At 44.5% G+C, this 23,332-nt stretch overlaps 1 protein-coding gene across 10 annotated transcripts in view; it reads left to right on the forward strand.

The window, feature by feature from the left end:
- PROM1 (prominin 1) overlaps window positions 1-23,332 on the forward strand; it is a 206,394-nt gene that overhangs the window by 165,748 nt on the left and 17,314 nt on the right. For 6 of the 10 annotated variants that reach the window (XR_005776402.1, XM_040419072.1, XM_040419069.1 and 3 more), the window contains 7 exons: window positions 7,228-7,281; window positions 9,994-10,074; window positions 13,452-13,520; window positions 15,248-15,340; window positions 15,849-15,964; window positions 18,886-18,909; window positions 19,280-19,348. Coding sequence is in view for 8 of the 10 variants with exons in the window: in XM_040419072.1 (XP_040275006.1) it covers window positions 7,228-7,281; window positions 9,994-10,074; window positions 13,452-13,520; window positions 15,248-15,340; window positions 15,849-15,964; window positions 18,886-18,909; window positions 19,280-19,348 (506 nt within the window). In the remaining 2 variants the exon portion in view is untranslated. Of the gene's footprint in view, window positions 1-7,227; window positions 7,282-9,993; window positions 10,075-13,451; window positions 13,521-15,247; window positions 15,341-15,848; window positions 15,969-18,885; window positions 18,910-19,279; window positions 19,349-23,332 lie in introns of those variants that run through there. The other 4 variants (XR_005776403.1, XM_040419073.1, XM_040419074.1 and 1 more) reach the window with 3 other exon arrangements.

Genomic DNA, 23,332 nt, shown 5'->3' on the forward strand with positions numbered 1-23,332 from the left:
GTGGTTCCTGAAGTTTTCCACCCATCTGCAAGACATTCTAAAAATGGCCAGGAAACTTTGCATGCACTTCAGCCACTCGTACACTGCCAAGCACACCCTCCTTGAGTGGCCGCAGTAGAACGGCGTCCCCCAACATAGGCTGATATGCAACGTTTCCACCCGTTGGATTTCCACCCTCCATATGTTGGACCATCCTCAAACTGCGGCCCTCCAGCTGTTGCAAAACTACGAACAGAGAAAGGCAATAAACGATTTCTTGATGATCCGAGTACTCCCCTGTGTAACTTCGATGTCAGCCAGTGGCAGCTCATGCGTGACACCTGTCGTTTGCTCATGCCCTTTGAAGATGCCACGTTATTTGTCAGTCGCCAGGATTACGGGATGAACAACGTCATTCCACTGCTTCATATCCTGGAACAGATTCTGGTAAATCTGGCTGCTCAGGGAACTGGAGACGTGGCGTCCACATCTCACGGCCACATGAGCCCTGTGGGGGCTTAACTGGAGGAGGAGGAAAAGGACATTGGTGCACAAGCAATGTGTAGCGAAATGGGTGGTTTTTCTACACAGGTGACAGGAGAGGAGGAGCAGGAGCAAGAGAGAGATGAGGAAGACGAGGCAGATGACCTAGGCACACCGTGCCAGTATGCAGTGGAGATGGAGGCAGGGAGTGCCTTTGAGTCCCTTGCACAAATGGCCCGCTGCATGTTCACTTGCTTTGGTAGTGATAGCCGAATTGTCACCATTCGACAGAGGGATGACTTTTGGCTCTCCACCTTGTTGGACCCTTGCTACCAGTCCAAAATGGGGCCCTTTTTTACACCCTCTGAGAGGGAGGACAAACTGAACTACTGTAGAGACAGTCTACGTAGTCAGTTGACCGCTGCCTATCTGTTCCATCGTCCATCCTCTCGCAGGTCTGACCAGGGGCCCTCTGTGCTCTCGTTCCACTGCCATGGCTGCTGTGGTGGGGTGGAGGGGTAGGAGCAGTACCAACTCCATCAGCAGCAGCTTGAGTCTAGAGTCGATGATGAGCAGCTTTCTTAACCCGTCTAGTGAAGAAACTACTCACCAGCAGCAGCAGCTAGACCTGGAGCAGAACCTGAATCAGCAAGTGGTGGCATTCTTGGACAGCACCCTGCCACTCCACATTGAAGATCCATTGGACTACTGTGCAGCCAAACTGGATTTGTGGCCGCAACTGGCGTGAATCAGCCAGGATTTCCACCCACCAATGCCTGATGCATGAAATTAGATCATCCATGCTACCTCACCCAAACCTTAACAAAAGAGACCGGTTTCTTCTGGCTACCTGCCTCAGCTACTATTCTGATGCTGCCACCCGCCTGATGCCACACATCTGATGCCAAGTGCTCCTTCTTACACCCACCATCGTCAGTGGGTACTGTTATTGCCAACCACCTCCCCACTCTGTCACCAGGTCACTCTTTGGTCTCCTGATGCTGTTGCCACCTCACCACTCAGGTCTCCTCATGTTGCTGCTGCCACCTCCACACTCTTTGTGCCAGTCTGTGGCCTCCTCATGCTGCTGCCACCTCCACCCTATGTCACCTTGCCAGTCAGTGGCCTCCTCATGCTGCTGCCACCGCTACACTATGTCACCTTGCCAGTCTGTGGCCTCCTCATGTTGCTGCTAACTCAACACTGTCACCTCGCCAGTCTGTGGCCCCCTCATGCTACTGCCACCACCACACTCTCATTGTGCCAGTCTGTGGCCTCCTCATGCTGCTTCCACCTCCACACTGTCACCTTGCCAGTCTGTGGCCTCCTCATGCTGCTGCTGCTGCCACCTCTACACTATTTCACCTTGCCACTCTGTTGTCTCCTCATGCTGCTGCTAAATCAACACTATGTCACTGGGCCACTCTGTGGCCTCCTCATACTGCTGCTGCCACCTCCACACTATGTCACCTTGCCACTCTGTGGTCTCCTCATGCTGCTGCTATCTCAACACTATGTAAATGGGCCACTCTGTGGTCTCCTCATGCTGCTGATGCCACCTCCCCACTATGTCACTGGGCCACTCTGTGGCTTTTTCATGCTGCTGCTGCCTCAAAACTGTGTCATTGGGCAACTCAGTGGGCTTCTTAAGCTCTTCTCCCATCCTCCCCACTCCATGACTGAGCCACTATTTTGCCTTTTTGGCCTGGTTGACATCATCATTTATTTGACCCTTCTTCTGTCTTGTCAGAAGGAAGGAAAAATTAGACACACAGCGGATCCTATGTGGAATCAGCTGACGGCGGTGTAAAAGGAGTGCGCTCTTTCATGCTACAGTAGAATCCTCTGCTTGGTTCTTTATAACTGGCGCTAACATCGATCTGAAAGGCTGAGTTCACACTTGAATTATTTGGTCAGTTTTGGCTCCGTAACTTCCTAATTAAGTGAAGTGTGCAGTGATCCTAAGAGAGACCCCCTGTCATCTGAATGTCATACTGACTCACAGTATTGTTTCACTACCACAGCAGACTCCCTATGCATGTTACCGCAAGGCACAGTGTTCTACACCACTATAAAGTCTCTCTGCAGCCAGGAAATAGCTGTTTTTTAACGTGATTTGCCTCAAATAAATTTGGATTGAATCAAAACTTTTCGGAAAATTCGGCGAACTGGCCGAATCAAATTTTTGAGAAATTCGCTCATCTCTAATTACTTCCCCTCCAGTCTATTTCTCTAATGGATCTGATGACCTTTTAATCTGTCTCTTCCTTTCACCACACAACATCCTCGAGGAGCTTCATGTTAGACAATATCCTATGCATGTCCTATCAAGACCATGCTATAGATTTTCTGTCCTAAGATCAGGAAATTGGACAGGTTTAGGGCTAGTAATATGATACAGCATGCTTGCACGCTCTATACAGTGGTTTTTCTCTCAGTCTACGGGTATTGGTGTACAGTAGTTTGATATCTATTGTTGATATTGCTTTCTTATTCCTCCCTCTGCCTTTCAAGAAATATGTTAAAGCCAGGGTAAGCATACGTGACATGTTGCACGTCTGTAAATGTATGTTTTACCTGTGATGTTATATGTTGTGTATAGGGTGAATATCATATAGAGTAATTATATTCCTATCTAAAGAAGCTACTACTATTATTAATTATTATACTACTGCTTAAAGTGGACCTGTCTCCTCTCCTGACATCATAGAAACCTAGTCACATAGTTTGTAAGTCTGAAAAAAGACATACATCCATTTAGTTTACAAACGGAAAATGCAAATGTGATCGCACACTACATCCAGCATTATGCCCTGCCTCCATGCTGGATGAGACATTGGTGTACATTTTGGCCAAAGCGTAATAAGCCACTCACCACGTCAAGGTCGCCTCATTTGAGTGGTCCCTAACGCTATTTCCTACCTGTTTATGGGCCATGACAGCCACACAAAGTCCAGGGAATGCAGGTCAGCATGCAAGCCAAGCACACTCTGCTTCTAACCCCGTCCGGTGCCATTACAGCTTTCATCGGATCCAGGGATGCAAGTACCAACATGCATGCTGAGCCCACCATATACTTCTCCTGGAGCCAAATGGCTACTGGTAGGTTCTATACAAGCAGACTCCGTTTTTTACTGACTTTAAAACCAGCCTCCAGGACAGATTGACTGGCCAGGTGTGCATGACTCAAAGGAGATTGCCACGCCTCCAATATATGCTACAAAGAAAAAATGTGGGGGGTTGAGTCCGCACAACCTGTCTGTAGGTGCATATCACTATGGCGAAATACATATACAAACGGAAAATGCAAATGTGATCGCACACTACATCCAGCATTCTGCCCTGCCTCCATGCTGGATGAGACATTGGTGTACGTTTTGGCCAAAGCGTAATAAGCCACTCACCGCGTCAAGGTTGCCTCCATTTGACTTTGTGTGGCTGTCATGGCCCATAAACAGGTACGAACTAGCGTTAGGGACCACTCAAATGGAGACAACCTTGACGCGGTGAGTGGCTTATTACGCTTTGGCCAAAACGTACACCAATGTCTCATCCAGCATGGAGGCAGGGCATAATGCTGGATGTAGTGTGCGATCACATTTGCATTTTCCGTTTGTGTATGTATTTCGCCATAGTGATCTGCACCTACAGACAGGTTGTGCGGACTCAACCCCCCACATTTTTTCTTTGTAGCATATATTGGAGGCGTGGCGATCTCCTTTGAGTCATGCACACCTGGCCAGTCAATCTGTCCTGGAGGCTGGTTTTAAAGTCAGTATAAAACGGAGTCTGCTTGTATAGAACCTACCAGTAGCCATTTGGCTCCAGGAGAAGTATATGGTGGGCTCAGCATGCATGTTGGTACTTGCATCCCTGGATCCGATGAAAGCTGTAATGGCACCGGACGGGGTTAGAAGCAGAGTGTGCTTGGCTTGCATGCTGACCTGCATTCCCTGGACTTTGTGTGGCTGTCATGGCCCATAAACAGGTAGGAAATAGCGTTAGGGACCACTCAAATGAGACGACCTTGACGCGGTGAGTGGCTTATTACGCTTTGGCCAAAATGTACACCAATGTCTCATCCAGCATGGAGGCAGGGCATAATGCTGGATGTAGTGTGCGATCACATTTGCATTTTCCGTTTGTATATGTATTTCGCCATAGTGATCTGCACCTACAGACAGGTTGTGCGGACTCAACCCCCCACATCCATTTAGTTTAGCCTAATGTTCTGCAGTTGATCCAGAGGGATGCAAAAACATGAGGTAGAAGCCAATTTTCTTCATCTTAGAGGAAGAAAATTCCTTCTCGGCTCCAATCAGGCAATCAGAATAACTCCTGGATCAACGACCCCTCGCTAGTAGCTATAGCCTGTAATATTATTACACTCCAGGAATACATCCAGGCCCCTCACCAACTCACCATCACCACCTACTCTGGCAGAGACTTCCATAGTCTCAATGCTCTTACCATAAAGAATCCTCTCCATAAAGAAACCTTCTTTCCTCCAGGCTCAGAGGATGTCCCCTTGTCACAGTCACAGTCCTGGGGATAAATAGATGATGGGAGAGATCTCTGTACTGACCCCTCACATTTTTATACATAGTAATTAGATCTCCCCTCAGTCATCTTTTTTTCTAAACTGAATAACCCAAATTTTTATATAGTTGCCCCATTCCAGTTATTACTTTAGTTGCCCTCCTCTGAATCCTCTCCAGCTCTGCTATGTCTGCCTTGTTCACAGGAGCCCAGAACTGTACACAGTACTCCATGTGTGGTCTGACTAGTGATTTGTAAAGTAGTAGGACTATGTTCTCATCACGGGCATCTATGCCCCTTTCGATGCAACCCATTATCTTATTGGCCTTTGCAGCAGCTGTCTGACACTGGTTTCTACAGCTTAGTTTTCTGTTCACTAAAATTCCCAGGTCCTTTTCCATGTCTGTGTTACCCAGTGATTTATCATTTAGTATGTACAGGTGACTTGCATTATTCCTTCCCATGTGTATAACCTTACATTTGTCAGTGTTAGGCTACTTTCACACTAGCGTTCGGGGCTCCGCTTGTGAGCTCCGTTTGAAGGCTCTCACAAGCGGCCCCGAACGGATCCGTACTGCCCCAATGCATTCTGAGTGGATGCGGATCCGCTCAGAATGCATCAGTCTGGCAGCGTTCAGCCTCCGCTCCGCTCAGCAAGCGGACACCCGAACGCAGCTTGCATCGTTCGGGTGTCCACCTGGCCGTGCGGAGGCAAACGGATCCGTCCAGACTTACAATGTAAGTCAATGGGGACGGATCCGTTTGAAGTTGACACAATATGGCTCAATTTTCAAACGGATCCGTCCCCCATTGACTTTCAATGTAAAGTCTGGACGGATCCGTTCAGGCTACTTTCACACTTAGAATTTTTTTTAAACTATAATGCAGACGGATCCGTTCTGAACGGATCCAAATGTCTGCATTATAGGAGAGGATCCGTCTGTGCAGACACCAGACGGATCCTCTCTGAATGCTAGTGTGAAAGTAGCCTAAAACCTCATCTGCCACTTATCTGCCCAAGCCTCCAATCTATCCTGATCCCTCTGTAGTAGTATACTGTCCTCTTCCGTGTAAATTACTTTACACAGTTTAGTGTCATCTGCAAAAAGTGATATTTTACTGTGCAAGCCTTCTACAAGATCATTAATAAATATATTGCAGAGAATAGGGCCCAATACTGACCCCTGAGGTACCCCACTAGTGACAGTGACCCAATCTGAGTGTGTACCGTTAATAACCACCCTGTTTTCTATCATTGAGCCAGTGACTTACCCACATACAGACGTTTTCCCTCAGTCCAGATATACGACATCCATTGATTCGCCGCTGTCAAGTCTAGAACTTACCTCCTCATAGAAACTGATTTAAATTAGTTTGACATGACCGATCCCTCATGAAGCACTGCTGATATGGCGTTATACAAGTATTTTCATTTAGATACTCCAGAAGAGCTTCTGTTAGAAAACCATCAGTTTACCCATGACAGATGTTAAAATTATCAGCCTATAGTTTCCAGGCTCAGTTTTTTAATACCTTTTTAAATATTGGCACCACATTTGCCAAGGTACCACTTGGAACATAGCCCGAGTTCAGGAAATGTTTTTTTTACAGTAGAAATCAATTTATAAAGTTATTACACAAAGTCTCACGAGACTATGCGAAGTAATAACTTTGGCTCATCGGAGCCAATACATTCTAATACTGTACGGAGCGAGTTTTATGCGAATCGACTTTGGATGTTTCATCCGAAGTCGATTTGCTCATCCCTACTGTAGACTTTAGGAATGTGAATAATATCCCTAGTGACTAGAGTATATTCTGCTTTGCGGTCACTCTATTAAACAGATCACAGCTTCCTCCTCCTGCATTGATCTTCATAGAGACAATCTGCCAATTCTACAATAGAGTAAATACAAAACTGGGTGCAGATGTAATTTGGAACAGAGAACATAGGATGCATTCAGATGAGACCGCTCGGAACATCTGATTTAATATTTCGCTGGACAATGCCTAATTTCAACTAAAGAGACTATCGCTTTTATTACTATTATTATAATTTCTAGTATTATTATACAATGTTATGCAAATGATTATATCTAATAAGCTCAAAATAAAATGCTTGCATGATATTAAGCATACTGTTATTTAGTGTATGGATTTATTACCGTCCATCATGAACACGATCATTCTATTAACCAATGTTGATGGAAATACTTTGTTTTACAGAGTGTTTTAAATCAAAGCATTAAATTGCTAGAGAGGACATTGTTCGATATTGAGGTAAGTTATTCATGATTTAGGCAGTTTTCAATTATTTTAGCCAAAAATCAGTAACATACAACCATTAAAAAACAATTGCCTCTGAAGGTGTACATAGCTGTTAATATACACTGCCCGTCCAAAAAAAAAAGTCGCCACCAAAAATATTTCGTTGTACCGGCTAAAGCTTTGATTACGGCACATTGTTTCGATAAGCTTCTGCAATGTTACAAGATTTATTTCCATCCAGTGTTGCATTAGTTTTTCACCAAGATCTTGCATTGATGATGGTAGAGTCTGACTGCTGCGCAAAGCCTTCTCCAGCACATCCCAAAGATTCTCAATGGGGTTAAGGTCTGGACTCTGTGGTGGCCAATCCATGTGTCAGCTGACCTCATTCTTGGAGCACATAGACCTGACCAACTGCAGCAACCCCAGATCCTAGCACTGCCCCCACAGGCTTGTACAGTAGGCACTAGGCATGATGGGTGCATCACTTCATCTGCCTCTCTTCTTACCCTGATGCGCCCATCACTCTGGAACAGGGTAAATCTGGACTCATCAGACCACATCACCTTCTTCCATTGCTCCAGAGTCCAATCTTTATGCTCCCTAGCAAATTGAAGCCTTTTTTTTTCTGGTTTGCCTCACTGATTAGTGTTTTTTTTTTACGGCTACACAGCTGTTCAGTCCCAAACCCTTGAGTTCCCTTCACATTATGCGTGTGGAAATGCTCTTACTTTCACCATTAAACATAGCCCTGAGTTCTACTGTTGTTTTTCTTCGATTTGATTTCACCAAACGTTTAAGTGATCGCCGATCACGATCATTCAGGATTTTTTTCCCGCTACATTTCTTCCTCGAATACGATGGGTCCCCACTATCCTTCAAGTTTTTAATAATGCATTGGACAGTTCTTAACCCAATTTTAGTAGTTTCTGCAATCTCCTTAGATGTTTTCTCTGCTTGATGCATGCCAATGATTTGACCCTTCTCAAACAGACTAACATCTTTTCCACGACCATGAGATGTGTCTTTCGACATGGTTGTTTAAGAAATGAGAGGCAACTCATTGCACCAGTTGGGGTTAAATAACTTGTTGCCAGCTGAAAGATAATCGCCCATGCAGTAATTATCCAATAGGAGGCTCATAACTATTTGCTTAGTTAAATCCAGGTGGCGACTTTTTTTTTGGTCCGGCAGTGTAATATGTCAATATTCGCACATATTGCAAGACATTTATTAAGACCCAGCATTTTGCATGCCTGTCTTAATTTCTGCCCTGCTGGTGTGACATGGGCCACAGTTATTAAGAGATCTAGACCTCTTCATATTTACGCCACATCTCTGCTGTTCATGTGCCAGGACTGAAAGCTATGCCAGAAATATAGATTTCAGGTATGAACTAGCCCCACACCACGCACCCCTTCCCCATTTATTAGAAAACTGGTGATCAGGGTACAAAACTCCCAAAAAGTCACACATTTTTGCGCAGATTTTCTGGCATAGAGGGATGGATAAATGTGGGATTGCTTTTAATATGAAACTAGTAACATCAAAGTTTTAAATCTCTAAGACCCCAAATCCAAATGTCTGGTCAACAACCTATGGGACTCCAGCTGCTGTGAAACTACAACTCCCAGCATGCACACTTGCTCATGAGTTTTTGTACCTCTCAGAGTTTAAATGAAGATTCTGGGGGTTGTAGTTTCACAGCAGCTGGAGAGCCAGAGGTTACTGATCCCTGATCTCTAATAAATGCAAAGTGAATGAACAAAAGAGAAATCTTAATCCAATCGATATTTGGTGTGACCACCATGTGCCTTCAGCATCAGTTCTTCGAGGACCACTTGCACACAGGTTTTGAAGGAACTCGGCAATAGGGTTGAGGTTGTTCCAAACATCTTGGAGAACTAACACAGATCTTCTGTGGATGTAGGCTTTCTCAAATCCTTGTCTCTTCATGTAAGAGGCTTCCACTAATAGCTGCATAGCACTAGGTGATGTCCGAGAAGGGTGCACTGTTTTAGCAATGTTTCTTGTACGGCCTAGTAACACGCCCTTTAGTTGTTGCCTATCCCCAGGATAGGTCATCTATATCAGATCAGTGGGGTCCGACTCCGGGCACCCCTGCTGATCAGGCGTTTGGACATTCTGTGGTGCTGTGATGGGTGCTGTGCCCTCTTCTAGGCCAGTGACATCACCTTCATCAGTCACATGGTCTATTTGCAGCTCAGTCCAATTCAGTTGAGCGGGCTGGGGCTGCAATACCAAGCACAGCCACTATACAATATACGGCGCTGTGTTTGGTATGCTGTGAGGAGGCCGCAGCTCTCACCGCAAACAGGTGAGGGGTGCTGGGAGTCGGACCCCCACCAATCGGATATTTATGGCCTATCCTGTACGCAGCACTTTGCATTTAAGGGACCAAAGGGAACGGATTAATGACGCCGGTATGCTAAATGAACCCTAGTAGCTTTTATTAGATTTTAATAGATATGAACACTTTCAAAGAGTTTCATTTAGATCAACTCTCCATTCTGGCTCTCAGAGGGGGTCCCGAGCATGGCATGCCCCTCTATCATGTTCATATGCTCTAACATGGCACTATGAGAACCTCTCTGGTAGTAAATGATATAAATAGTGCACTATGAGGCATATCTCCGCAATACCTGTAAAGTAAACCAATGGAGAAAAACTACTGTCTGAGCATATACTTGTGTTTCATGCCAGGAAAAGGTACATGACGTGATTTCATCGATTGACGCCGCTCAAGCACTGATCAATAACAATGCTTCCACAATCATAAAGCAGGTAGGACATTACCGTTCTGTAGCATCTGAGCTAGATGGTAAAGCTGGGTTAGAAGTAAGGCAGTGTGGTCTGCTACCAGAAGATCATAAAAAAAAGTACTTTAGTATGTCCTCAGTATTTATGAGCTGTCTCCTCTAGTGTTGAGCGAACTTGTGTTTTAAGTTCGGGGTCTAAAGTTCGGATTCGGGTTATCGAAGAATCCCGATATGGATTCCGCTACCACGGACCACAACGGAATTCGGAATCCATATCGGGATTCTTCGATAACCCGAAGCCGAACTTTAGACGCCGAACTTAAAACACAAGTTCGCTCAACACTAGTCTCCTCCCATTGCTGATTGACAGCTTTCTCCCTATGCATGGTACAGGGATAAAGCTGTCTGTCAGTGGTGGGAGGACAGAGGAGCCCGCCGATCATGAAGACGAGGTCTCCAGGCTCGACTCCCACTGCAGCAGATAAATTGCATGAAATATACGACAAGAAAAAAAAGGTGAGTAATACACGGCTTGAATCAGGGTCTCTATCACCACTTTATGCTGCCCTCAGGTAGACCTAAACCTGGTAATAGATTCCTTTTAATTGTTAAAGGGGTTGGCCACTGAATCGGCAAGCAGGTCCATGCTGTGCCACAGTAATCAGACACTCACTTTTCAGCTCATCTGAGCTGCTTTCCTAAGGTTCCTAGTTGCACATCCTCTGGCTGTGTAAAAACATCCCGCCGCCGTGTCCATAGGACGCAAAAAATGGCAGCGGTCATGTGCTCTTTGTTGTCCGTCTATGGCCACATCCTTTTCCAAGCGGGGACCGGGCAGTAGTCTGACCGATTCTGCACAGAGGAGGATGGGTCTGTGGACTGTTAGGAAAGCAGTCACATGTTTTAACCATGTGGCTGCCGCCATTTTGTGTCCAGTGGACATAGTGGCAGCGGTGGTGGGATGTTTACATAGCCAGAAGACTGGCGGTCAGAGGCCTTGTGACAAACATGTCAGATTTCTGTGCCACAGCATGAACTTGCCTGGATTCTTTTACAGTGACCAACCCCTTTAACGATGGGTAATGCCGGGAGCAGGGCCGGCCTTAGGTGTTCAGGCGCCCTGTGCGAGCTAACCTTGTGGCCCCCCCCCCCCCAAAAAAAAACAAAAAACACTGCTTGTTGCTGGCATCATGGCATAGGCTGGCTGACTATCCAACCAAGTAGTTACCAGCCCACACACCCCAAAGGCCGGTGTAATGTTATACTTCCCTACTTCGTGAGATTTCCCTACCCTCGTCACTTCCAGTCGCACCGGACATGACGTGAGGAGGTGTGCAGCGCCGCGCAGGCGCACAACGACAGGTTAGGGAAGTTTCACAGCAGAGTGCGCATGCGCCAGGAGCCTCACCAGCGGTTAGGGAAGGGAAAAATTACGTACGGGCCAGTGCTTTTTCCCTACCCTAACCGCTGGTGAGGCTCCCAGCGCATGCGCAGTGTCGGCCGGTGTCCAGCTGAGAACATCCATCCGATCACCGCACCTGTGCACTGGCCCATAATTTTTCCCTACCCTAACCGCCGGCGAGGCTCCCAGCGCATGCGCACTCTGCTGTGAAATTTCCCTAACCCATCGTTATGCGCAGTGCGCCCCCCCAATATAATAAACATTGGTGGCGCAGTGCGCCCCCCCAATATAATAAACATTGGTGGCGCAGTGCGCCCCCCCCAACACCCCAGTATAATAAACATTGGTGGCGCAGTGCGCCCCCCCCAATATAATAAACATTGGTGGCGCAGTGCGCCCCCCCTCAATATAATAAACATTGGTGGCGCAGTGCGCCCCCCCCAACACCCCAGTATAATAAACATTGGTGGCGCAGTGCGCCCCCCCAGTATAATAAACATTGGTGGCGCAGTGCGCCCCCCCAACACCCCAGTATAATAAACATTGGTGGCGCAGTGCGCCCCCCCCAATATAATAAACATTGGTGGCGCAGTGCGCCCCCCCCAATATAATAAACATTGGTGGTGCAGTGCGCCCCCCCAATATAATAAACATTGGTGGCGCAGTGCGCCCCCCCCCAATATAATAAACATTGGTGGTGCAGTGCGCCCCCCCCAATATAATAAACATTGGTGGTGCAGTGCGCCCCCCCTCAATATAATAAACATTGGTGGTGCAGTGCGCCCCCCCCAATATAATAAACATTGGTGGCGCAGTGCGCCCCCCCTCAATATAATAAACATTGGTGGCGCAGTGGGCAGTGCCAATGAGGGTTAAAAAATAATTAACTCACCTCCTCCAATTGATCGTCTTCTGTTCTTTCTTCATGACCTGTCAAAGGACCTGTGGTGACATCACTGTGCTCATCACATGATCCATCACCATGGTAATGGGTCATGTGATGAGCTCAGTGACGTCACCACAGGTCCTGAAGAAAACAGGAGACCGGCAGCTATGCGATCAACTGGAGGAGGTGAGTTAATTTTTTTTAATTATTTTTTAACCCTCACTGGCACTTCCCACTGTGCCACCAATGTTTCTTATACTGGGGTGTTGGGGGGGGGGGGGGGCCGCACTGTGCCACCGTTTCTTATACTGGGGTGTTGGGGGGGGGGGGGCCGCACTGTGCCACCGTTTCTTATACTGGGGTGTTGGGGGGGGGGGGCCGCACTGTGCCACCGTTTCTTATACTGGGGTGTTGGGGGGGGGGGGGCCGCACTGTGCCACCGTTTCTTATACTGGGGTGTTGGGGGGGGGGGGGCCGCACTGTGCCACCGTTTCTTATACTGGGGTGTTGGGGGGGGGGGGGCCGCACTGTGCCCCCGTTTCTTATACAGGGGTGTTGGGGGGGGGGGGGGGCCGCACTGTGCCACCGTTTCTTATACAAATACAGGAGGCGGGTGCTGGAATCAAATAGCCGGCACCCGACCTCTGTGACAGGGGGCTGCGATCAGCGGCAGTTAACCCCTCAGGTACCGCACCTGAAGGGTTAACTCAACTGCCGCTGATCGCAGCTCCCTGTCACAGAGGTCGGGTGCCGGCTATTTGATTCCAGCACCCGCCTCCTGTATTTGTATTTCAGGTCAGTTTTTTTCATTGGTGGCGCAGTGGCCACAGCCCCTCCTCCTCCTCCTCCTGTCTCTCTTCTTATTGGCAGCGGGGGCAGCAGGCAGGTCAGACAGGGGAGAGGGAGATGGAGGGGGCGCCCCGAGGGAGAACACAAGTGCAGCCTCGCCTGCCGCAGATTACATTGCGAGCTGTCGGCCGCCCAGCGCCCCTGTTACTATGGCGCCCTGTGCGGCCGCACAGCCCGCACACCCCAAAGGCCGGCCCTGGCCGGGAGGCACAAAACAGGAAAATCAACAGATCTCTAATTTTATTCATTTTATGTTTTGTTTCAGGAATCTAAAAAGTTCATGAATACAATCATCGGCTACTTCGTTCAGTATATTCATTGGGTGAAACAGTCAGTAAGTAGTCCTGATATACTTACAGTATGTAATTACTCCCTGTCAGTAACATGTTCACCTCCCATCTGGCATACCTACCTGTGCCTCTTAATAAATCTGATGCATCTTGCTCAGACTGGCTTTTCAATAAGACTGGTGTATGGAACGCCAATCTTAGTGAATTTGCCCCTCGGTGTTTCAATTTTCCTCAATATCAACATATGTGTTTGCTGTCAGTGAATGAAAGCACTCCTTTGGATTCAGAGGTAGTAAATTGGTAATCAGTTTAGAATTTGATACAATTGTTTCCAGTCCAGGCAATGCTTTGTGAGCTGAATAGACAGGACTCCCGACTGATACATAGTGTTGAGCGCGAATATTCGAATATTGCCTATGCCGCTTATCACTACTGATACATTGTAGCAAACCACTAACTAGATTTGCGCAGCTGTTGCTGTCCACACTAATTACAGTTATATCCACATCTCCGCTCACAGCAGAACTAGCTATGTGCAGCATTACTGCCTCTTCATTCACTGACAGCAAACAGACATCCTAAAGAAGAGAAATTAAAACATAAAATATGTTAAAGTTACAGAACCTTTAATTTCTGCAGTGATTTCTATAAGCTAAGCCCGGAAAACCCCATTAAATGGTTTCTCTGATGAATGAAAATGTAAAGTTAAGAGTAAATGTAGAAAAGATGTTGCCTGTAGATACAGGGGGGCACACAATGAATCCTGAACCTAATGTGGAAATACCGTACATCCAGGGGATGGAAATCTGGTTACTCCTCGGGGAACGGAAACCTATTGTATGAATGTACAGTAAGTTATAAGGTCCTCACAGTACAGCACTGTGTTATGTACATACTTATCTCACCGCTATCCAAAATGCCAGCTCCATATTATTACGGTACCGGTCTAATGTCTCTGTGCTAAATGATACAAAATCCGAGGAAGTCATGGAAAGGCAAAAGCTGCCCTCTCCTCATGAATGCAATGCTGAACTAGCCAGGTCTGCTTTATTCTTTATTCACACAGTCAGTGTTCGGTCAGTGATTTCCATCAGTGATTGTGAGCCAAAACCAGGAGTGGCTCTAAACACAGAAGAGGTGCAGATCCTTCCCTTATACCTTATCCCTGTGGAGGCTCCAATCCTGGTTTTGGCTCACAATCACTGATGGAAATCATTGACCAAAGCACTGACGTGTGATTGAGGCTTTAATAATAAAATGGAGTGAATTATAGGATATCCCATCTTAAAAATAAGCCAAAATAAATAAATAAAAATCACACAAATATATATATACGTATATACATATAGAACTAAAAGTACAAAGTCATTAAATAATTTTTTATGTTCTACTCTTACACGTCTGTACCTTGGGAAAATAAGAACAAGCCCATTCATTTGTCTAATGTTTGCAGTATGCATAGAAACATAGAAACATAGAATGTGTCGGCAGATAAGAACCATTTGGCCCATCTAGTCTGCCCAATATACTGAATACTATGGATAGCCCCTGGCCCTATCTTACATGAAGGATGGCCTTATGCCTATCCCATGCATGCTTAAACTCCTTCACTGTATTTGCAGCTACCACTTCTGCAGTAGTTCTATATGGAAATCGGAAACAGTCAGTATGAAGGTTTACAAGTGAAGGATGCTCCTGGCACACTGTTAGCACTTTGTTACTGTAAGAATTGTGACTAGCTGTCCTCATCTATCTGATCTTATCTTTTCAGATGGCCCTGGATGTTGCAGGGTGTAAGCCCGTTGCAAATGTTGTAGACACTGCAGTAGACGTGTTTTTATGCAGCTATATAATAGATTCAGTGGTAAGGAACCTCCTATTTCTCATAATGCATTAGAGAAATGTTAATAGAAAACTTGAGTTGTTTTACATTTACTGTGGAACTGGGTGCATGCTACGATCCCTCACCCGAATTTCTATTGTACAGGAGTTAGAACCCTACGCAGTCATTGTGCAATTTATCCCCGTTTCCCACCCATCAGGGAGCTTAGACCACCTGCAACTTTTTTCACTCCCTCCACTCACACTGCATGACCTTAACCTGCCAGTGCGTTTTCTGCTAATGAGGGATGCATTATACTGCGTTCATCTAAAATAATGAAGAAAAAAACTTACAGGAACATTGCAGGGAAGACAGATACATTGTGCAGGGCCTCAGGGGATCTGTCTTTGGAGTCATGCTCCGCCCCCTCAGGCCCAGCACTAGGTGTCACACGGTGTATACCTCATGCCTAGAAAGTTCCTTTAAACCTAGCAATATGTGATTTTTATGTTATAAAAGTTATTTTCTCTTTTTTGTTTTTGTTTTTTAGAATGCCTTCTGGTTTGGTTTGGGAGGCGCTACAGTATTTTTAATCCCGGCTATTATTTTTGCTGTCAAGTTAGCAAAGTTCTATCGCAGGATGGAGACAGAAGACGTTTATGATGAGTAAGTATAGATTTCTGTGCGGATATTACTACTTTAGATATTAATTTATTTAGACATTCATTTAACAGGAAATAAGTAGATTTTAGGGAAACCAACCCTGGACAAATAAAGAAGAATTCCTTGTGCATTTAGAGGTTCTCTTGCTATTCTGATCTTTTTGGATATTCGATGTGGGCTTGGGATCTGGATTTTTATTTTTTACATAGAGGTGACCGTATGATGAAGTATATAAGGTTCTACTCTTTTTGTAACCTAGATTCCCAGGGAAGGGAGCTAGGTAAAGTGCCCAAACACCATTGGTGCCTTTGGTGGTAGTCAAGGTTTTTCTCCAATTACAGTAGCGTAGAGTTCATTGAGGCTATTTCCTGAGGTGGCTGCTTCTTCCAAAAATAGTGCCCCACCAGCCCACAGGTTATGTGTGTTATTGCAGCTGAGCACTGTTTCTTCAATGGAGCTGACCTGCAATACCATACACAACACATGGACAGACGTGGCACTGTTTCTAGACAAGCACTTTAAATTATAATGACAAACCGTTAAAGTTCTGAGAAGGTACCAGCTAAACCCAAAGTTTAGGGGTTATGTCAATGATTTTCTTTTCCTTATAGGCAGAATTACTTGACATCAATTTCTTTCTTTTTTCTTTGAAGATGATACAAATGGACTGGGAGGTCTTACTTTGTGGTTATGAGGACAATTTTTAGGGCAGTATTGAGTGTTTCCGATATTTGGTGTGATCACACCAATTTGCATGGTGTGGGTTGGCTAGGTGACAAAGTTGTATAATTGGCTTTGGGTTAGTGGAAGCAAGAGCGGACTTGGATAAGCTTGGACTTCTTATACATGATTTGGTCATATACTTTGGGTAAGACATTTATATTTGGGTATGACTTCTATTCAGGCAAAGCCTGAGTAAAATCTGCAGGAGACTCTATAGCACTTGTCTTCCTAATGTAGACAGCATCAGCAATAGTGGCACTCATACAATAAATATTCATAGGCATTATTAGCAGTCTAGCTTTCTCTGACTGCTACAGTATGGCAGAAGGAATTTTTCTACTTGGAGTTTAAATTGGAATATGACTCATGGGTGTTTGCATTTTCTAGAAAATTTCGCCCTTCTGGACAACCCTTTAAAAGGGTTTTTTTCCCGACACTTTTTAGCTGATGAGTTATTCACTGGATAGGTCATCAGTATCTGATCGGTGGGGATCCGACACCCAAGACCCCTGCCAATCAGCTGTTTGAGAAGGCATTGGCTCTTCTATGAGAGTCGTGGCCTTCTCACAGCTCGGCAAGCACAGCGCCGTATATTGTATAGTTGATGTGGTAAATGCATCAGTTCGTCCATCATAGTCTTTTAAGCAATAACTGATCTCACCGTGACTGTAGCCTTAGGCCTCTTTCACACGGGCGTCGCATGTGAGGGCCGGACAAGATGCGGGTGCGTTGCGGGAAAATGCGTGATTTTTCCGCGCGAGTGCAAAGCAGTTTAATGCATTTTGCAAGCGCGTGAAAAAATCAGCATGTTTGGTACCCAGACCCGAACCCGAACTTCTTCACAGAAGTTCAGGTTTGGATTAGGTGTTCTGTAGATTTTATTATTTTCCCTTATAACATGGTTATAAGGGAAAATAATAGTATTCTTAATACAGAATGCTAAGTAAAATGTCCATTGAGGGGTTAAAAATAATAAACTAATTTAACTCACCCCATCCACTTGGTCGCGTAGCGGATCTCCTCTTCTTTCTACTTTCTTCAGGACCTGGCTAAAGGACCTTTGATGACGTCACTGCGCTCATCACATGGTCCATCACGATGGTGAGTTAAATTTGTTTATTATTTTTAACCCCTCAATGGACATTTTACTAAGCATTCTGTATTAAGAATGCTATTTATTTTCCCTTATAATCATGTTATAATGGAAAATAACAAAGATCGGGTCCCTATCCCGATAGTCTCTTAGCAACCATGCGAGAAAATCGCACCGCATCCACACTTGCTTGCGGATGCTTGTGATTTTCACACAGCCCCATTCACTTCTATGGGGCCTGCGTTGCGTTAAAAAAAGCACAATCTAGAGCTTGCTGCGATTTTCACGCAACGCACAAGTGATGCGTGAAAATCACCGCTCATGTACACAGCCCCATTGAAGTGAATGGGTCCAGATTCAGTGCGGGTGCAATGCGTTCACCTCACACATTGCACCCGCGCGGAATTCCCGCCCCCGTGTGAAAGGGGCCTTAGGTATCTTAGTTCACAATCCTTGGCGTTCCAGTTCCAGAACACACAATGGGATACTCCTGATTTATTAATTTATCACTGATGTGTTTGACTTCAGATACCTCAGTGGTCTCAGATTTAAGCGGCTAGAGTTGTAAGCACCATCAAAAAATAATATAGGCAATCTAGAGCATTGTCAAAGTCGGGATATTTTTGAATTTACTTGGCTTTATGGTTTCTGCATTATGACTTCACTACATGACCAATATAACCAAAAGACATTTGCTTTGTACTATCTCAATGTGGCTGGATGTGTCTGTCCTAACTAGCTTTTCTTCTCTTACCTACAGTACTTCTGTTTCAGGGACTTGGCATTTCACTTTATGATAACTGTTTTTACCATTGGACCTCCAATCATGCCTATTTATTCCGCTCTAATTCACCTTCTGAGAACCTTTACCGCTCTGCGTTGTCCATTTTTCCTCCTGTGTTTTGCATTCACCGATGCAAGCAACCCATATACTGGTGTGCAGAAATACACTACATTGTTCCAAAGATGCTTCCAGCACTTAGACTAGTAACCAAATGTAAAAAATCAGGACTGACTCTAAGCCTGACCCACTAGATCACAATCCTACAGTATTTTTTTGTATTTATTGCCATTTTAAAGTAATTTTCCCTCTTTTTATATCTTGTAGTGTTGAAACTGTCCCCATGAAAAAGTAAGCTTTTTACGCTATTTTTGTGGGTTGTTTTTTTTTTGTATAATCTTTACAGAGGGGCTATCTTGTATTTTGTGATACCTTTTTAATGTGTCAGTCTGTGCTTATCTATGTATTTTATACCAGGATCACTAATTTCCAATTATTCAGTATGCACGATGTAAGATTATGGTAATATTAACTATCCATTTTAATACAATTTTGGATTTTTATTGCATGGTGCTCTTAATTATCCTGTTACTGTCACATAGTATCACCTAGATCAAATATCACGTCACATTTATGTTGTATTTTCCCCATTATTTATCACTTTTTCCTGCTTTTTACATTTCACATCAATTTATTTTTTCACACAATTGTTTTATTACAGTATGGAAAATGGTAATAATGGTTATCATAATGAGTATTTGTATGGTATACGCAATCCTATAATGACCAGGTAAAACATTTTTAAGAGCATGCTTCTCTGTTTTTATTATTCATTTTATGCATGGTATTTTTTTACTTTTTTTGTGCATGACATTTCACTGTCCTTGTTACGAGGGCAGGTTGCATGGACATATCGTAACCTATTCTCCCATATCATGTGCTAATAGATACAGTTGGTTTAGTTGCTTGAATCTCATTAAATGATTTTTTTTGTGGTTTCTAAAAAAAAATTCAATAAGCTGTAGATTGGTAAAAAAAAAAAAAGTCTGCGCTCAAAGGTAACCAATGGGATGACAGTCCATAACTAGATGCCATGGTGCCAAAGCCAGTAATTGGCTGACACATTCCTATGTTGGGGTGACATGTCCTCCTTGCCAAAATGTAAAAATAAATTGAAGGGGCAGGGAAACCATTAGCAGTGAATTTAAACATTGAGTACATTTTGAAAAATTTTTGTGGTGTTATTTTTTTTTAATTATTATTATTTGAACACATATACAGTTGCAAGAAAAAGTATGTGAACCCTTTGGAATGATATGGATTTCTGCACAAATTGGTCATAAAATGTGATCTGATCTTCATCTAAGTCACAACAATAGACAATCACAGTCTGCTTAAACGAATAACACACAAAGAATTAAATGTTACCATGTTTTTATTGAACACACCATGTAAACATTAACAGTGCAGGTGGAAAAATTATTTGAACCCATAGACTAATGACATCTCCAAGAGCTAATTGGAGTGAGGTGTCAGCCAACTGGTGTCCAATCAATGAGATGAGATTGGAGGTGTTGGTTAAAGCTGCCCTGCCCTATAAAAAACACACACCAGTTCTGGGTTTGCTTTTCACAAGAAGCATTGCCTGATGTGAATGATGCCTCGCACAAAAGAGCTTTCAGAAGACCTACGATTAAGAATTGTTGACTTACATAAAGCTGGAAAGGGTTATAAAACTATCTCCAAAAGCCTTGCTGTTCATCAGTCCACGGTAAAATAAATTGTCTATAAATGGAGAAAGTTCAGCACTGCTGCTACTCTCCCTAGGAGTGGCCGTCCTGTAAAGATGACTGCAAGAGCACAGCACAGACTGCTCAATGAGGTGAAGAATAATCCTAGAGTTTCAGCTAAAGACTTACAAAAGTCTCTGGCATATGCTAACATCCCTGTTAGCGAATCTACGATATGTAAAACACTAAACAAGAATGGATTTCATGGGAGGATACCACAGAGGAAGCCACTGCTGTCCAAAAAAACAACATTGCTGCACGTTTACAGTTTGCACAAGAACACCTGGATCCTTTGGTCCCCTCAAGGGATGACATATTAACATGCCTTAGAGAACTACTGAATCTGGAGCGAGGGGATGTTATGAAACATAAGGAAGGAAAGGGAGGCAAATTTCTAAAGAGGTGGAGAGGCTTTCTGACACAGTTCTTCTCTGACTCAGATATTGAACACATCATGAGACCCTTCACTTTGACAAAATGGTATCTGGAGGAGCAGTTGAAAGGGTCGCTAGGCCGATTGGCACAATAACAGGTTTCCTACAAATACCCACATTGTTACTAATATGATGATATCATTGTTTTAAACCATGTCTGACGAAAGGTATGGCGATTGTTTTGGCAGGAGGATAGTTAGTTTCGAATAGGGGTAGGGGGGGGGAGGGCAATTGAGTTTTCTCAGAGTGGGGGAGGGGGGGGTTATTTTGAAAGGTTAGGAAAATAATTGAAGTGAAGGACAACTTGTTTGGAGTCTCTACTGTATACATAGACATAAATGTCTGTTTTCTGAAAATATTTTGTAACAAATATGCAATGCTTCTGAATTGTACTTTGTATATGTCCTTACTTTTGAAAATAAAAAATTTTCTTGAAAAAAAAAAAAAAAGAACACCTGGATGTTCCACAGCAGTACTGGCAAAATATTCTGTGGACAGATAAAACCAAAGTTGAGTTGTTTGGAAGAAACACACAACACTGTGTGGAGAAAAAGAGGCAAAGCACACCAACATCAAAACCTCATCCCAACTGTGAAGTATGGTGGTGGGGGCATCATGGTTTGGGGCTGCTTTGGTGCGTCAGGGCCTGGACGGATTGCTATCATCGAAGGAAAAATGAATTCCCAAGTTTATCAAGACATTTTGCAGGAGAACTTAAGGCCATCTGTCCACCAGCTGAAGCTCAACAGAAGATGGGTGTTGCAACAGGACAACGACCCAAAACATACAAGTAAATCAACAACAGAATGGCTTAAACAGAAGAAAATACGCCTTCTGGAGTGGCCCAGTCAGAGTCCTGACCTCAACCCGATTGAGATGCTGTGGCATGACCTCAAGAAAGCGATTCATACCAGACATCCCAAGAATATTGCTGAACTGAAACAGTTCTGTAAAGAGGAATGGTCAAGAATTACTCCTGACCGTTGTGCACGTCTGATCTGCAACTACAGGAAACGTTTGCTTGAAGTTATTGCTGCCAAAGGAGGTTCAACCAGTTATTAAATCCAAGGGTTCACATACTTTTTCCACCTGCACTGTGAATGTTTACATGGTGTGTTCAATAAAAACATGGTAACATTTAATTCTTTGTGTGTTATTAGTTTAAGCAGACTGTGATTGTCTATTGTTGTGACTTAGATTAAGATCAGATCACATTTTATGACCAATTTGTGCAGAAATCCATATCATTCCAAAGGGTTCACATACTTTTTCTTGCAACTGTAGCTTACTTAAAAAATTTGTTGGATTCCTGAAAACTCCCCTTTAGATTATGTACACACTGCTCCTGGCTCCTGCTGCCCTCTCCCTCCCAGCCAATAGCAGCTGAGGTGGGCGGGGGAAGATTCACTTGGCTGCCGACTGCCGAGGAGCCTGTAGTGAAGCGGGTGGGCAGCATGGGCAGTACTTTCAGTTTGGCAAAACTGACAGATCCAGGGCCGTCTTTAATATTGATTGGACCCTGGGCAAGAATTTACTTGGGCCCCCTGGATCCTGCCTTCCCACACTCTAGCATGCAATCACGCCCTCCACCACAACACATACACACACAAAAAAAAATCCACACACCTTGTAGAGTAGTAAACTTTAATAATGATGAGTGGCCAGTAGAGGTGTTCCTTGGCAGTAATGTAAATACTGCCTTTTTTTCTGAAAAGGCAGCGTTTACATTGAAAAGCTTGCCGAGACATGATATAGACACCAGAACTATACGTTGTGGTTCTGGTGACTATAGTGTCCCTTAATATAGAGGGGGGAAAAAGAATCAGCACAAAAGTATCAAATAAATTGGTTGTATCATTATTCTAAAAATTTTAAAAAAGCACAACTTCTGACACAAATATATAGTATTTTGCACATTACTCTTTATTTTTTTTACAATGTGCAGATAGTACTGTACTTCTAACCCCTCCATCCACCCCTACATACAGGGTAATACAGTGCCCCATACCTCTTACATCCAGTGACGTCTCCTTGATGTAGATGTTCCCCCCACCTCATCTTCTCCTTTCAGACCTTCAGACCAGACCACCAGTAACAAGTGGATGCCCCCCAATCATGTGCCAGTAACAAGTGCCCCCATAGATGCCCCCAATCATGTGCCAGTAACAATTGCCCCCATAGATGCCCCCCAATAATGTGCCAGTAACAAGTGCCCCCATAGATGCCCCCAATAATGTGCCAGTAACAGGTGGCCCCTTAGTTGCCCCCCAATCATGTGCCAGTAGTAGTACCATCTAAAAAAATAAACACTTATACTTACCTCCATCAGGCTGGCAGCGATGCAGGCCTCTTCCGGCCTGTGTCCCATGCTGTATGGCTCAGGCGGAGTGATGACGTCATCGCGCCGCCTGCACCGGCCTCTGATAGGCTGCAGGCCTAGTGCCTGCAGCATATCAGCAGAAAGGGGAAGAGAGACTCCTCTCCCTCCCCTGCCTCGCCGCAGCACTTCCATCTGTATCGCTGTCCTGAGGACGGCGATACAGATGACTA

Source organism: Bufo bufo, chromosome 2 (genome assembly GCF_905171765.1).
Source record: "Bufo bufo chromosome 2, aBufBuf1.1, whole genome shotgun sequence".
Lineage (NCBI taxonomy): Eukaryota > Metazoa > Chordata > Amphibia > Anura > Bufonidae > Bufo > Bufo bufo.